Raw genomic sequence first — 16,997 nt, 5'->3', positions numbered from 1 at the left:
TCTTAATTTTCGAAAAAAAATTCGAAAGACGTAAAAAAGGCTTTTATTTATTTTATTTTATTGTGTGCTGGTAGTAAATTCACGATTATTACAAATATTCTACTTAGTCAGAATGTGGGTGACTTTTGTAGCGTGTATAAAACTTTCGCGAATATAGCTTTTAAACGCCAAAGTTAGAAAAACAGCGCTTACGATTCTGCTCGCAACGAAATAACTTATTTTTGTCGTTTCCTATGTGCGGAAATTCTTTAGAAAAATTGGAATGGGTGTGGGAAAGAGGAATAATACAACATAACAACCTCGTCCCCTGGTTATCTTATATCTTTTCTGATATCAGATAGCCTAGAAAACGTAAAGAAAGCCTGGAGATGAGGTTAAGTATGAAAGGATTCTGGTTTTTTGCACAGAACAGTGTACGCTACGGCACTTCAAGTTTTAAAATAACATTGACATTAATAAATTTTGTTTTTCAAAACCGTCACAGCTTTATTTCCAGGTTCTATAATCTGGTAACTAGTTTGATCATCAAAGTTGAATGAGTTGCCCTTGTTGAACTTGTTGAAAGAATTTGGCAGATGTATACCCGACAATCAAGTGATTAGGTTTTCCCCCGCGGAGGATTTTTTAAGAACGACGCGTTTAGCTTTTATTTTCGGTAGACTCCAGAACACATTTTTTTATCCAGGCTAGTGCTAAAACATCTGCTTCATTAATATCATAAGTTATAAATACAAAGCTGGTTTTTGTCCACAGTTTTAAAACATTAAACTTTTATTAAGCGTGGAAGCCATGTTTCTATTCGAGTAAGTTTTTTCGCGACGTGCACGTTGGCATGAAAATGTACGAAACTACAAACATCATTGCGTATAAATAAAAAACCATTTCATGCGAAGAAAAGTTTTCGAAGATAAAAAAACAGGAGAAAGATGTGGCTGTTAAGAAAAGCTATGGGACACCCTGAGGTAAGAAATATACACAAAAATACTTTCGGAATGTTTAAAATTCGAACGCATAATTTTTTTCTTCTTATTTTAGAAGCTGTCATAGTAATGGTCGCATGTTTATATGCAGCCGTTATTATTGCTACCATTTTTCTTGATATTGTAGGTGTATCCGTTGGTGGCATGTGTCGGAGTTGCTGCTTCGTTGGGGATTGGTGCCTTGATCAAATCAACACGATATCCTGACGTCGTGTATGTATTATAACCAATCTAGTTCCAAAACTCTTTTATTATTGCTCTCTGTAAACTATAAGTTAGTCGCTCTTTTAAAAATTTTCATAGCACTTAATTGCAGATTTCTGATATGAGGATTTGTGGCAGCGGATAAGACGTTTGGAGAAGAAGTTGTTTGCAAAGCTACGGTTGATCAATTGCTTATGTTCACCACCTAGGTTTCATATGTGAAATATATTTTTCTAAGGTGTTTTTTTTTTTGTTCAGATGGAATCATAAAACTAACCCAAGCCCTTGGTTAGACATGAAACAAACCGACGAAGTCAAAGTAAGTGACGTAAATGGTCTTAGATTTGCGAAATGGCATGGCATGGGTGAACACACGATGTGACTTTTTTTATGTGCAGGGACTGGGACCAAAATGTTTTTTGTCAACACGTCAAAAAAAAACTTTTGCCATGCGTACGCGTATTAAGACTTTTTTGTTGTATTTGATTAAAAAAAAACTGTGGGGAAGAGCAGTCAATTCTTTCTCCATCATTCCTACAATGTAGTCATTGCCGCTGGTATTATTATTTTAACCCTCGATCACAGAAACAAATTGCAAATACGTGTAAAACTGAACATAAATCTTTAATTTAAAAATTCCTGAGATGCTTTTCCAATACATGATATAGATCCCTTTGAAAGACAATTTAATGCAGATTAATTTTTTGATTACCTTGTTCTCCCAAAAGTAGCTGAGATTATAGGTACTTTCTCAATAGCTAACTTGCAAATATTGAGAAAATAGACAATATTGTTCTTATCCGAAGTCATTTCCTCCCATTTTCTAAATATAAAATGTACCGCCATTCTCTTTGTTTTAATTCAACAAAAAAGGAAAGTTATTTAGTCATGACGAAAAGAGCGAAAAGATTGCTTTTTATAGCTAGCTATTTATATCAACCTTCTTGCCGTGTTATGCACAATTTTTTCTGCAATAAAAAAACACTCCCTGATAATCCCATAATGCATTGCGCATTTAAAATTTCTGGGTAATAGCAATATTTTCTATTGAAAAAGTAAATTGTTGACAGACAAGCATTTTAAGGGCATAAACAGATCTGCTACTACAAATCTTAAAAAAAAACCGGCTTGGACGACACGCGAAACAAAAGGAGCGTATATTTGCCTTGCATCAGGGCTAATAAATAATTTTGTATTTGTTTTTTGTAATGAACGATAGCATTCAAGAAAAGCTGACTGTTATTAAAAAAATAAATATTTAACAAATTATGTACAATTTTTTTAGTTTTTGGCCTAAACCCTTTTTGAGAAATTTTTGGGATGATATAGTTTAGTTTGTTTTTATGTTTTAGTGGTACAAGACACGTGACTATTACAAAAACAGAACCGATGATGTTCCGAAGTATTAATCCGAAATATCCGAATCTCTTAATGAACTTTTTAATTTCGCACATAACCGTTTTGTTAATAAAAAGATCTTGTAATTAGATGTATATATTGAAATAATTTTTCACCAAGCTTTACTGTTTCATATTTCCCAACCAAATTGGTTCGCTAACGTTAAAACTGCTGTGTGAGACATAACATTGAACTGTGCACATGGGCGTGAAATAGCTTTATAATTGTTCTTCCGTGTTTTCCGTAGAACAAGAAAACAGGGCAAAAAATACGTTTATCGGTGCATTACATGATTTTAAAAGGCGATAAAAGGTTTTGAATTTATTTTCCGTAAGACAGTCTTTAAGAAGCCTATCGTGCGGATATTTACCATCAAGGGCAGTCAATTAAGAGAACAATTTCACTCACACGTGAACAATCTTTTTATTTAAAAATGTTTAGCAACAAATATTTTTGCAAATGATCATCAGCAGAAAGTTAATACCCGCGAAATGCAACATTTACCCCGCGAAATTACATACCCGCGTAAGCTACTAATTAGTATAGAGTTCGAAGGATAAAAGATTTGTTTAAAAACAGAAACAACTTGAAACCAGGTGCAGTATATATTAGCCGACATCTTTTTAAGAACCCGATGAGAGTTTTTACTGGGATTCTGATAAGTGGAACCTCTGATAACTTGTTTTGATCGTCAACGTACATGTTTTGAACAGGCAAAGCTATGAAATTACGGTAACAGTCGAAGGGTGCATTTGTAGTTGCAGGTTTTAATAAAAGGAAGTAAAAGATTAGGTGGAACAAATACGTGTGTTACCCAAGTTGCAAAAATTTATCCCTATTCTGCATATGCTGCCTACATCCATGGTTTACAACTTAGGTTTAATTATATCATGAGAATAATTGGCAATATATCAGATCTTTTTAAACCCCTCGAAGACAATTATTACTGCCAGCTTTGTTTAATGGCTATATATTTAATGATTTGGAACCTTTGGAAAGATTGGAAGGAATAGAAATTTTTTTTCCTACAGATCACTGCTCAGTGAAGTATGGGAATTCTCGTTTATTTGCCGTTGACTAAAGTTTGCACTCAGGTTGAAAGATATGAGGACAACCGCGAATTAACAAAAACTGGTTCTTAATGCTACCACGGACAACAAAAGTACACTCTACTTAAGCTTTTTTGGGAAAGAAGCATCTAATTGGTTATCGACGCTGCAAATTAAAGAGCATGTTAAAAAAAACAAGCTTTCTGTTCGATGTAAAGGTTTTTAACCCAGCAGTCAAGATGTACCTGTAACTTGTCAGCAGCTTACATATCAAACTAGCAGAAAAAGAAAGGTAGAAGGGCTTTATCTGTTGATCAAGGGTCATTAACACCAAGAAGATGCTAAATGCATCAAATACATGATGGCATGCATTATTTGCAAACTGTAAACCTATAATCTTGGGAACACACTAAGTTTTTATACTTTTTAAGCTTTTTCATACCAGCTAAACGTTTTCACAAAATGCAAACTTCCTCCGTACACTCGGTTCTCTTATACTTTCGCGTGGCGCCGTAGATTAGTGGTTATAGCTTTCGTACTCTGTGCGGGAGACCGGGGTTCGATTCCTCTTGACGGCGATTCAACATGGTCGAGTGAATGTTACCATAGCCCCGGGTTAACCCAAGCCATGTGAGGGAAATTGGGGAGATGGCACACTGTGTGAGCCGTTGGATGTTGCCGGGAGTTGTCTAGTAGAGCGTGGGCCCTACTACTTGGGTCTGCGTAGCTCAAAATGAGCATTAAATACTCTAGAACTCTCCATCTAAGCCATGGCCCCTCCTGGAAATAATAGACAGGGTATATCCCTCGATATTTGTGAGGCTAGCCATGTAAAATATGCACATCTATCTATCTATCTATCTACTATTATTTATGTATTTTTTAAAGATTGACTGCCGTGAAAAAAGCACCATTGTTGCGAATATATTGTTATTGTTTGCATTTCAAACAATTGACCACGTGTTCGATGCACTAGCAATGCGCAAGTAAAATTCAACCTTAAATGTCTATCAAAAGTCGCTCAAGGACTGAAACTATCTTGAGAACGACCTTTATATTTAGAAAGATATATTTACCGTTGAATCATGATCAAACGCGTAGAGATGTGACTTGTAAATGTATGCTAGACTAAATATTACTTACGTTAATACTAGTGTTTGAAGTGGATATAGTTTTGTTATATATAGTTATACTGGACATAGCATAGTGCTAGATTATACCGAAAGTACCTGAAGCGCGCGCAAATGCAAACTTTAAATTAATCATTTTTGGACCACATTTTATACAGTACTTTTGACCTAACCGATAATTGACTTGTTGTCACTGAAATGCCTTTGCTGAACAGTTCCCTTTAGCAGACAATCAAGCAATTTGAGAAAATAGAAAAAATTGTCAAAATTCAAGTCTCTCGATAACAACCATGATTGAATATCTCCCTCTCCTCTCTGGTCTCAACGGTCCTGTATATTACACTCGATAGAAGTAGAAAATTGAAGTTGTTAAATTTATATTGCTCACTACATATTTCAAAATATTTTAAATACATATTAACATTATTATAAAAATTCAATATTTCCTTGTTTAAATATGTCAAAGTCAATGAAAAAAATTTTCACGAATAGCAAATTTTATAGAAAAAACTGTGATTTGCGACTAACGATAGAAACTAAGAAACTCAACATTGCATATAACAGCAAAAAAATGGAAAATAGTGAAAACTAGCTAAAGAGCGAACGAATAAGTGTTACATAAAGTCTCAATAAGTTAGAAATATGCCAAAAAGGCAATTCGAGTCTAGAAAACCGTGATTCTATAATAAGTTAGAAGTATGCCAAGAAAGGCAAATTAAGTCCAAAAAATAACGATTCTGTAATCTTTTATTTTGAGGAAATTCATGTAGTTAACACTTGCTTGAATTGCGACCACTAAGCGAAACTGTCATTAAATATAATCGCAGTTGTCTTACCACATAAGAGTTAAGTTTCTTGCAGATGGTCTTGCCTGGGTTTTGTCAGCTTTATCTGGCGTTCTTCCGATGTTAAATAGTCTTTTAACATCTAATTTGCGACCAAAGGGATCGGTAAGTTTTGTAAACGAATCCGTACAACTGGGGGTCTTTAGGTCAGATTTTAAAGTTCTAACAGTAGGATTAAACACCGGAGTCTCAGGAACGGGAGAGGTTATAACTTCATCATCAAATTTAACACGCTTTGCTGATCTGTTATTACCAACTTCTAACTCGGAAAAGGGAACAGCTAAATCATTACTGTGTAAAGCAACTAATAAAGGATTCATACTCCGTTTTTTTGTTGACCCATCTAAGGCATCAAAGTTAAGTTTCTTTCTGATACTGAAACGATCTTTTGAAAGCATCTCAGGGGATGAAAAACGACGGCAAATCTTTTCTTTAACTGGAGCTTTCACTAGATCTGTGTAAGGGAAAACTGATCGACGACGTGTCTTTGATGCTGCTGGCGTTATAAAACAATCTTCTTCATATTGCAGCTCCGCTATTCGAATATTGGCACAAGTATGACGCCTTCCCTTGTTGAAATTCATCTCGTATTTACCAGAAAACTTGTTTCGTGTTTCCAGGTTGAATTTTTGTCTTGTGATGCGAGGTTAGAATATCAATCTGAAGTAGTCGATTTCGAACGCCCAGATTTGAAAGCATACACCAATTTCATTGGACAATACAAATAGTATTTTTTTAAACAACCAATGAAATTGATCAAATAACACATGTCCAGAACAACTTGTCAATGAATGAGCACTCTAGCGTAGCGATTAATTTAGGTGAGTTATTTTAGTATCGCATAGAATAACTTGCCAGTATATTCCCAATACCACCAGTAATTTTTCTCAAGGGAAAAAACAATACAAAATAATGCGTTTTGAAATACTTTTAGCATATAAATTTCAATTCTTATCTGCATTACTGAAAAATCACCAGCGCCGGAGTTTCGTTGACACCGTTAGTCTATTTTTAAATGGAAGAAATTAATTCGAAATTGATTCTATGCAGTTCTTTTTATTAAAAACGTTAACAACAAGACAACCGTCAAATTCTTGCCGCCATCATTTTCCAAACAGTAAATAACACAAAAAGGGAAGGCTGCGGGCGGCGAAGCTGGAAAAATATCTAACCTGGCGAATATAACCCCTTGACTCCAAAGGGCACGAAGCCACCTGCGTCATCCGTTATCCATATAGATAAATTCCGTTGTTTACATTTTCAGTGGTAAGATATTTCGAGTTTGGCATCTGCGTGTCATCAGGAAAAGATGGGGGCGCTAGGTGAAGCAAAGTAATTATCAGTCCGTTTTGTCACTAGGCGAATTCAAATAAATCAATCACCAATCTGCACTTAATAATAATTTCAAACCTTAAACGATGTTTCCGTGAGAAGAAATCCACAGGAAATGACCTCTCACTAAATCCTAGCATCTTTTTTCCTTTCACCCAAATGCTAGAACCGATGAGCTTACCGCTAATGTGTAAACAAATAACATCCCGCTGGAATTAATCTACTATAACACGTGATCACTTATCAAAATAAAAGCCGTATAAAATTAAATCTGCCGACCGGCAAGTGCTTAGGTTCTATCGTTGGGTGTTAAAAATTTGGTTCTTACATACTTAACAGTAGAAACTTCGCGAGGAAAAAACAAGAAATTTAGGTCATGAATATATTTATACACAAAGTAGCTAAATTTTAAGTTTGTCGCTACAAGTAATTGCGCAGGTTATTTCTATACCGTAAACCTATAAACCTTGGGCGTATGCAGTGCTTTCATGGTGTAGGCTTAGTGTTGCAAACACAGCGTCGTATAATTGCACATAGATAATAAAATGCGCGGTGTGATGTTTTTCCAACCTGGTCCCCAGAATCCGTTTTTGCTTTTTCATATTTAAGAGACGGCGCGAAGAAGTAATAGCAAAAAGGAATTCTGGGAACGAAGTTAGTGGTTTAAATTTTCCCCGTGAGAAAAAAATCACGATTAAAGAAAAATAAGCGAAATAAAACGCAAAATTGTCAAATCTTTAAAACCAATCCAAATCTAATTAAACGACAATTTTAAGTAACCCTCTCATCTCTTCTCATTATCATGTTTTAGAAAATTAAAAAAATGGGGAGCATTGCGGAATTAATCACGTTTCAGGGTACGAAAGATTAAGGCGGTGGGCGCTCAAGTGATAAAAAACATTATTGCTCACTTCTGTTTACAAACATTACGACGGCCGAAGGAGAGAAAAGCTGTTCTCAGGATTCTTTCTTAGGTGAAAACCTGACTTCTTAGTGGCTCCATTTCAACCTTCTGATTAAAAGTGGAAAAATTGACGTTGGTTCTTTAAAGGTACCCTCGTGACAGGTTTATTTTGTCGTTAATTTTAAAAATTTTCTGCATATTGTTTTGATGTCAAATAAGGAAAATAAAATACAAAATATTACAGCTGCTTTCTTATGCGCTTTGTTTTAAAAAGCACTACAATCCACACAATTATCAGTGTCCTTTAGGAATATATAACTTGTTACCACGAGGGGAAACTCGACACTAGCAAAAAAACTTCTCCATAATTAAATCGTTAAGTTTGACATATGGATTTTCTTTAAAAAAGGAATGTCCGTATAATACGCTTAATTAGCGAAATTACTAAAAACAGTGATTGGTGGTGGAAAAAAAATCGTCTTCAAGTCTATTTCATTGTTTACAATATTTGACCTTCAAGGATTAATAAATATTACAAAAATACTTGTAAAAACTAATTCACGAAATAAGTTGACAAAAAAAGATTCAGTTATAGCTTGTATAATAACACGACATAAATAATAAGTTAACACAATTGTTTTAATAAAAAGAAAGTAAGCACAGTTCTACCATTTTGTAAATTTTACTTGTGGAACGGTTTTAAAAACATGGAAAGAAAGAAAAAAATTTTCCCCTTCAAAATTTCTCCTCAACAGAACGATAATATTATGGGCATAATTATTAAATGTTTTATGTTTATGAAATTTTACGCTTCAGGGTTTTTCTTCATCAGTGAGATATCAGCGTCCATCATTTCTTTAACTAACTCCTGCAAAAATGAAAAAAGAATAAATTTTGATTTTTTCAGTTTCTTATTTTAATGCGTTATGACATAGAGTTAAAAATTTCCAGCAACATACTTCAAATGATACATTTCTCTTCCAACCAAGTTTTTCTTCCGCCTTTTTCGGATTGCCATGCAAATAATCCTGAAAAGAGAAGTTAAAATAGATGTTAATTTATGCAATTTTCCAGGATCACAGTTTAGAATTTGTCCCCGCCTTTTCAAGACAAAAGAAAACTAGTTGTTTCGTTAGATTACTTACCACCTCAGCAGGTCTGTAATATTTTGAACTGATTCTCACTCGTACCACATTGGTTTTATCGTCATAACCGATCTCATTTTCTCCTTTTCCTTCCCATCTAAAGCATGGAAAAACATAATCATCTCGCATTGTTTTACACTAATAAGACATAAACCAGACTGTTAGTGGACTAAATAGTATTTAATATTGTTTTCTCAGTCATTTTTTGACTAAAAGTTCATTTCCTTATTCCTAGCTATTTCAGGCCGCATATATATTTTATTAAAGGTTGGATTGCTATAAAAAAATGATAAAAGCATATTGACATAACAAATTGAAAATACAGTGGAATCTCTCTATCTCGACTACTCTCTATCTCGAACTTCTCTTTATCTCGAACTTTTTCTATCTCGAACAAATTTTTCGGTCCCTTGCGAGTTCGAGGAGAGATTCCACTGTATTAATGCTTTTTCAATAAGAATTGATCTGAAATCTTTTCTGAAATTTCTTTTTTTTGAAAAATAAAAATGATCTTATCGACCATTTAAAAGAAAATGTTTTTGACATTTTTCTTGATATTTCGTCGATATTTTAAACATTCCATACAATTCTTAACTTGCTTAACCCACCCTGCTAAAGTCAACTGTGTATTTATGTAGAAAATGATGCGTACCTTATGGTGACACCGACATGTTTGAAGGAGTGTTCAACAAATTCTCGAACAGTGTGTGTTTCTCCAGTGGCCACTACATAGTCATCAGCCTCCTTCTGTTGCAGCATAAGCCACATGGCCTGAACACGAACGGATATAAGAATTTTGTCATGGACAACTCTTGTGACACGACAAAAATATTATCAATCTTCCCATTATTCCCAAAACGCAGAAAATTCCCCAAAGCAGGTGATGTTTTCCTTATCTTATGCCAAACAAGTGACGAAAAATGTGTCCAACATTGTTTTTTATGACAAGGTAGGTATACAATAACATATTCCGAAGCGAAACTTACTTGTACGTAGTCCTTCGCATGACCCCAATCACGAACCGAATCGATGTTCCCAAGAACTAACTACAACAAAAAAGGTGTATTCAATAAAAAAGTGTGTTGAACGATGCACCCATCCTGAACATTTTTTTAAAATCTGATTGCTAAATTAAGTTTAAGGTTACTTTGTCAATTCATAACTTTTAGCTGGTTATTTAACGGATTTATATATTTAAACAAACATTGCGTTCCCGACATGCAACATATAAACTGCATAACATCATGAACTTTTAAATTTTTAAAACGGCAGAAAACCATAGAAAAGAGTAGAAAGAAATTATATACTTCTTCTTGCAGTTTAAGGTGGATCTTGGCAACGGCGCGAGTAATTTTCCGAGTCACAAAAGTTTCTCCTAAACGAAAAAGTAAAACAAGGGGGGTTATCTAATAATTCTTGCTCGCCTGAATTTACGTATGGTCGACAGGCCTAAACTTTATCAGGGATGAAGGTTCTGTACCAAGTGCTTTAAAGAGCAGGAATTGTTGGCCTAACTGTACGTAATTGAAAACGAATAAGGGGGCTATCAATCATTACGAAAAACCTAAATTCGTCCTTTTTTTGAATGAAAGCTAAGAAATCCAAACTTTTATTTTAAGCATTAAATTTTCTTATTACGTCTGATGCATTCAATATGGATTATTTATTTAATGAAAACAAAAACAAAAAACAAAACAAACAAATCACCTCTTCTTGGACTTTCATGGTTAAACAATATTCCATTGCATCCATACAATCCATAAGCTTCCCTATAATTCACAACAATCCAGTACCCGTACAATTTTGCGACACCTAAGAAAAAAATCCAGATTCTTCTCATATATTGATCACATTAAATAGTGCAAAGTTAGGTTAGGTTCTTACAGTGCCAATATAGGTTTTAATTTTTACAGTTTAACCACAATTTGAAAGTGTGGTATTTTCTAACATTAAAGTTTTTTTAACGGTTTCGGAACATATTTACTGCAACTTTAATGATTTTGGGATATATTTTGTACAATTTCAAAGACTTTGGGATATATTTTGTACAAATTTCAAAGACTTTGGGATATATTTTGTACAATTTCAAAGACTTTGGGACATATTTTGTGCAATTTCAACGGTTTTTAGATGTATTTACCGCAATTTCGAAAATTTCGGGACATACTTTTCTCAATTTTAACAATTTCGAGACATATTTTGCACAATTGTAAAACAGCGTTTTAATCAAGAGAACTCAGCTTTTTGAAGAAAAAGACTTTGCAAACGTATTCTCTCCCACAGTCTAGATCAGATTGGAACAGGGTTATTAATATACCCCATCCAATCCATGCATGTAAAAGGGACGTTAAGACGAGAATGACAAAAATTTATTATTTACTTTCTTAAGAAAATAAAAAAATAAAAAAATCTAACCATAAGGGGAACGTGGATGAAATGGCGTAGTTTCAGATTGTGGAATTTCTGCTACCTTCCCATACATTTCACTGGTTGATGCCTGTGCAATAGAAATGGTTATGTAAGGTAACAGTCGAGTCAAGAAAATAACGCACACAAAATATTTCCGATTTACTACAAATATCTGCAGGGACTAACTTGATAAAATTTAACTTTGCCAATTAATTTACAAATTTTGATTGCTTCCAGTAGTCGTAAGGTACCCATAGCATCAACATCTGCTGTGTATTCTGCAAGATCAAATGATACCTAAAATCGAATATCAACACTGATCAGTATTTACAGAATGCAGTTGGTGATCTTTTTTTTCGAGAACCCACATTTAAGGTAATACTATAACTCTATAAACATGATGATATACACCTTAACATGACTCTGCGCAGCTAGATGGTAAACCTCCGTTGGTTGACACTACAAAAAAAAAAGTAGGAATATTTAATGTAAAAGTTGAGAATGAATTTTAAAAAGTAGGGTAAAATGAGGACTTTTAAAAAGTTTGTTTCTTTTGTTTCTTGTTTACACCAGGTATGTTTAGTGTACCCTGAGGTAAGCCAATGACGTATCTTTTTGCCATAATAATAATAATAATGATTTATCAATTTTTTTCAGGTATTAGAAATTTATAAATATAGATAATATTAGCAGTCCAGCATTTCATGTCAGCAAAATAAAAATGGTTGGTTGCTATTAAGGTGGACTTGCTGGTAGGAATAATCATGAAAAATATTACGCAATCATTTTTGTTATTTTTGTATTATTCTCCATGTATGTAGTTGAAGAATTTAAGGTAAAAAGAGTATTTAACAATGGTTTGACGTAATTTCTTTTATTTTAAATAACAGGTTGATCGAAAGTGTGTTGAAATATTTATTCAGTTATTTATCCTTTAAAGACAATTAACTCTGATATATATCACAACCAAATCTCGGTATAGGTTACGGGAAATAGCAAAGCGTGGTTTTCCGTTGTTACGTGGTGTCATTCGTAAAGAGTGAGCCAATGGCTTAAAATGACATAAATTTTTAGGACTTACGTACAGGGCACTTTGGTTACACTCATAAGCGCAAGAAATGAACACATAAAATTTGGTACTTATTACAAAATACCAATGGGTTTGTTTACAAAAGAGAACAGCCTCGATGTTGTTTGATATTGTTCCTACAGGTAGCTTAGCTACTATAGTTACATTTAGGATTAAACTAGCACTTATTACTTAATACTCAGTAAAATAGGTCAAGTTTGAATATTGAACTTTTTCGCTATAGCTAGCTAGACTAAGTATGAAAGGACAAGGCTGGGCTTTTTAGCTGGGTTAAAAGTCAAAACTTAAAGAGGAAAATTACATCACATTTTTTAAGATTATACTACACATATTTGAGAACACCTGCAGGAAAATGCATTGTTCATCAAGTTACCCCGTATGGCTAATATAGAAGATTTCTTCATAAAAAGCATCAGAAACTTTTTTCATGTGGATTACTTTTACATTAACAAAAATTAAAAATTTGAAGATAAACTTTTGCGATTTTGTCATTCATTAGTTTGCAAATTTCTCGCTGGAAATCTTTAAGGTTTAAGACCATGTCTCACAGTAACTTTTTCATTCTTATCCTATTGTTAATACATCAGCTATGCAACAACTTTTACAGGAAAATAAAAACACATCAAGAGAAAAGGTTTGTTATTAAAATATTATAAATTAATTTCAAATCGATTAGTCCCTGCAGTCATTTTGGTGTCGGCGGTATGAAAAACTATGCTAAAAATATACTAAGTAAAAGTCCTATTACTTCAGTAAAAATTGAAATAATGACTTGAAAACTAGTATTACATGTTTTTAGACAAGTTTGATGAAATGAACCCCCAATTTTTTTTGCTACTATCATAGTTTCTGAGTTCTTAATTTTGGCCATTTTTGGAGACACCGATAAACTTTTTTTGACAGCATATCAATTTTGACAAGCCATGTGTACAGAAAACATTCTAAGTGATTCTCAGGATTAAAAATAATTCAAACAGATAAAAATGTGTCCCAAATACCTTATCAAGCTCAGAGAAAGTGGGAATGTGCTTCTAAAGCACAGTGCTAAATACATAATCTAAATTTTATGTCGTATAAATACAAAGTGGTTAGAAAGTTTTTTTTTGTCCATCTGGATCTGCAACACTACTTTGCACTAATCGCACAGTCTGGTGCCACTGACAATTAATTTTTGAATATCCACAGGAACTTTTTATGCAAAATTAAAAATGCTAAACAACTGTATTTGCTTTGCAGAAGTAACAATAGGCTTTATCTTTATCATAAGTCCTGTGAATGTTGGTTTATGAAAAAGATATTATACCCTTAATGCTATAAACGCTCCACTGGATTTGTAACACATTACACTAAGTGTCCTCCATGTGAAACAGTTTACGCTTTACTAAGTCTTAACCTGAAGACTTTAGGTCTTCCCACTTCAAGCGAATATTACTTCTGGCTATACTTTCCCAAATTTTGTTATTTCATAAAAGAAAACTCAAAATCTATAAAATTATTTATATAAGCAGAAATGTATTTATATAGGTTTCAGTTTGTCATGCAAACATGCTTACCAACATGCAATGTCTTGCATATCTAACTAGCTATATACTCAAGTCTTAAATGTTCACTGTTGTGGGAGGTCCAAATAACTACCTAGCTATTTTTATTTAAAATGACAGAATGCCTTGAAAAATATTTTGTGCAGATAGCTACATTAAAGTAATATATTTAGCTGTTGTGCTTTATCACTTAATTATTTAATAACAAATGTGCCCTGGAGTGCTGGCATGGTACTGGCTAGGTAGCTTAAAATCACAAAATAAATATTATCCAGATGTGACCATCCCTCATCACCAGACATGGGAAAGGCGTTTCTGTTCTTTAATTCTATTGTGGGGTACCTCAAATTCTTGTAAATCCAATGAAAAAAAATTACTTAAGAATTCCTCTTTTTTCCCTTGCACTACTATTAGCTACGATCCCTGAGCTTCCAACCGCGTCTCAGTAACAAGTTTCAGCGCTAGTCAAAATGACGGACAACGTCGATGAACTCTGAGTAATTTTGAAAAAAATGTGGTTCTGCCTTATGATTTTCAGATATTTGCTGCTGATATCAGCATATTTTGGCCCTCAGGTGCCACACCTCCGTATATTTAGGAGTTAATTATCTTTAACACATTTCACTCTTTTGTGTATTATCATGAAAAATATAATATCTGTCATCAATATTCTTAAGTGTAAAGCGTTAAAAAATAATTGAAAAAACAACAAAAATTTTCATTAAAATTCTTGCAAGCCATGCTTTACATAAAATATAGCAATAAGATTATTCCATGGACAAAAATCATTCTTTCATTCTTTGAGGAATTTTTTAATTTAATTTTTTTCCAGTTTGTTAAAAAATCCTGTCAGCAAAAAGAATTCGTCTAAAAAAACAGTGCTAGATTTCATAGAAGAAAAAAACTCACCTTACTAACTACATGCAACAGACACGAAGAATCAGTAGCATCGCCATAATGTAAATGTAAATCTGAAATAAAATAGTTTATCAGATATTTTATGTCTATTGATATATTTTATATGATATATCTTATAAGACATGTTTATGTTAAATTTATGTTAAATTCTCACGTAAGTAAAAATAAAATAATTAGTTCAAAATAGTGTAAGCTGATCAAAATATGAAGTGCAGACTGATCAAAATATAGAGTGCAGACTGATCAAAATATAGAGTGCAGACTGATCAAAATATAGAGTGCAGACTGATCAAAATATAGAGTGCAGACTGATCAAAATATAGAGTGCAGACTGATCAAAATATAGAGTGAAGGCTGAACAAAATATAGAGTACAGGCTGATCAAAATATAGACTGCAGACTGATCAAAATATAGAGTGCAGACTGTTCAAAATATAGAGTGCAGACTGATCAAAATATAGAGTGCAGACTGATCAAAATATAGAGTGCAGACTGATCAAAATATAGAGTGCAGACTGATCAAAATATAGAGTGCAGACTGATTAAAATATAGAGTATACCCATTCCAGCATGAACAACTGTCATTATAAAAGATAAATAACATTGTACCAGGTGATGCAATCCTTTCAACTTTTACCTTTTTGTTTTACATATGTTATATGTAAAAAATAGTTGTTTACCAGATAGATGGCAATTCCTATTCATTACTAACTTTACTTCAAATATTCCTTTTTTATAATGATAAACAAACAAACTTTTAAAGGGATCATTATACAACAATAAAAAAGTACTTTTTTATTATACTACCTTAAACTACCTGGAAAAGAGCATTTAAAAAACAAATATCTGGAGAAACAATACTACAAAAAAGCTTTTATTATACATGCTGCACTTTTCTGTTTACATGTGACACCTGGAATTACAAAATAAAAGTAAATCTGGACTCACTTCCTTCTAAATGTGCTGTTCTGTCTTTGTATAAATGTTGAATTCTACCAGTGTTAAATGAACTTGATCTACGTATTATTCCGTGTACTTCATATCCTTTTCCTAATAAAAATTCTGCTAAGTAAGACCCATCCTAAAAAAAACATTCCATTTAAAATTAGTTAAAACTATATAGTGGAACTGTGCGCATAAAATCTCTCATTGAATCAATAAACTTTAGACTTAAGACCAAGTTTATATTACAGTAAAGAATGTGTATAATTGAAAAATCTCAAAAAATTTAACACGTCACTGTAGTTGACATATGATACATGCAAAGTTATCATAAAAGTTAGGCTTTCATCTTTATTATTAAAATATTTTAAAATAATTCATACATTAGATGTACATGTACATGATGTACATATAACATACAAAAAAATCATAATTTTATATCATGATCTGTAAAATATGAGTGACTTTGTATAGTAATTTATTCATGTCATTTCTCACTAATTTAAAAATGAAAGATTAGACCCTTATCTTTTGCTCAAGACATTTTTTTGTTTTTTTTTGCACCAATTAAGTCACAGACAAAGTAATTTTATTAACTGCACTCATTAATAAAATTGTTAAGATTTTAGGTCAAAAAAAAAAAAGGTATATATTTTACATTAAGTATGTTCTTATTCTTCGGTAAATTTTGTTACTTGTTTTTATTGTTTACCATGTTTTATATATCTTACCAATTAACATGGCGTGTGATATGTTAGTTCTTAATTTACGGCATTATGCAAAAATTTCTTTTTTAATTGAAGACACATTATTTCTGTGCCTTTTGTACTACATTAGATGCAAATATCAAATGGCTTATTTTTACCTGCCCGGTTACACCAGTGATTAATGCAACTTTCCTCTCTTGCGTACCTGCCATTTTATGTACTGGTCTAAAAATAATAATAAAAAACTATAAAATTTAAAGTTCACCTACATAGTTGCTTTTACCGTAAGTTTAAACAAACAGATTTTATAGCTTAACACTAGCTGGAAGACACAAACATGCAGATATATATATACATATACTAGAAATAAGAATGAACTGTGAATATCAGGGTTTAAAACAAG

At 32.8% G+C, this 16,997-nt stretch overlaps 2 protein-coding genes across 2 annotated transcripts; one reads left to right on the top strand and one right to left on the bottom strand.

Moving 5' to 3' along the window:
- Positions 1–748: 748 nt before the first annotated feature.
- LOC130647913 (NADH dehydrogenase [ubiquinone] 1 alpha subcomplex subunit 4-like 2) lies at positions 749–2,702 on the top strand. The gene is made up of 4 exons (XM_057453916.1): positions 749–962; positions 1,108–1,193; positions 1,443–1,503; positions 2,537–2,702. Exons 1-4 carry the CDS (start codon positions 927–929, stop codon positions 2,591–2,593), a joined length of 240 nt encoding a protein of 79 aa, XP_057309899.1. The 5' UTR covers positions 749–926; the 3' UTR covers positions 2,594–2,702.
- A 5,597-nt stretch (positions 2,703–8,299) lies between these two features.
- LOC130647912 (GDP-mannose 4,6 dehydratase-like) lies at positions 8,300–16,819 on the bottom strand. Its single transcript, XM_057453915.1, has 13 exons — positions 16,753–16,819; positions 15,894–16,026; positions 14,937–14,998; positions 11,808–11,855; positions 11,583–11,693; positions 11,403–11,484; positions 10,695–10,799; positions 10,295–10,362; positions 9,974–10,033; positions 9,640–9,758; positions 8,988–9,084; positions 8,802–8,870; positions 8,300–8,710 (listed from the first exon to the last, which is right to left on the bottom strand). The coding sequence occupies exons 1-13, from the start codon at positions 16,804–16,806 to the stop codon at positions 8,648–8,650; spliced, it is 1,071 nt and encodes a 356-aa protein (XP_057309898.1). The 5' UTR covers positions 16,807–16,819; the 3' UTR covers positions 8,300–8,647.
- Between the last annotated feature and the right edge of the window lie 178 nt (positions 16,820–16,997).

Source organism: Hydractinia symbiolongicarpus, chromosome 6 (assembly GCF_029227915.1).
Source record: "Hydractinia symbiolongicarpus strain clone_291-10 chromosome 6, HSymV2.1, whole genome shotgun sequence".
NCBI classification, from domain to species: Eukaryota; Metazoa; Cnidaria; class Hydrozoa; order Anthoathecata; family Hydractiniidae; genus Hydractinia; species Hydractinia symbiolongicarpus.
Note: the sequence above shows the minus strand (reverse complement) of the source record. Positions and strands in the feature narration are given on the sequence as shown.

Bases quoted from the DNA above. Each gene is read 5' to 3' on its own strand.
- LOC130647913 (XM_057453916.1), top strand. From the start codon at position 927: ATGTGGCTGTTAAGAAAAGCTATGGGACACCCTGAG. The intron at 1,194-1,442 runs GTATGTATTATA...TTTTTTGTTCAG, and splicing joins ACACGATATCCTGACGTCGT to ATGGAATCATAAAACTAACC. The intron at 1,504-2,536 runs GTAAGTGACGTA...TTTATGTTTTAG, and splicing joins AACAAACCGACGAAGTCAAA to TGGTACAAGACACGTGACTA.
- LOC130647912 (XM_057453915.1), bottom strand. From the start codon at position 16,806: ATGGCAGGTACGCAAGAGAGGAAAGTTGCATTAATCACTGGTGTAACC. The intron at 9,759-9,973 runs GTAAGTTTCGCT...GTTCGTGTTCAG, and splicing joins ATGCGAAGGACTACGTACAA to GCCATGTGGCTTATGCTGCA. The intron at 8,871-8,987 runs GTAAGTAATCTA...TTCTCTTTTCAG, and splicing joins ATTACAGACCTGCTGAGGTG to GATTATTTGCATGGCAATCC.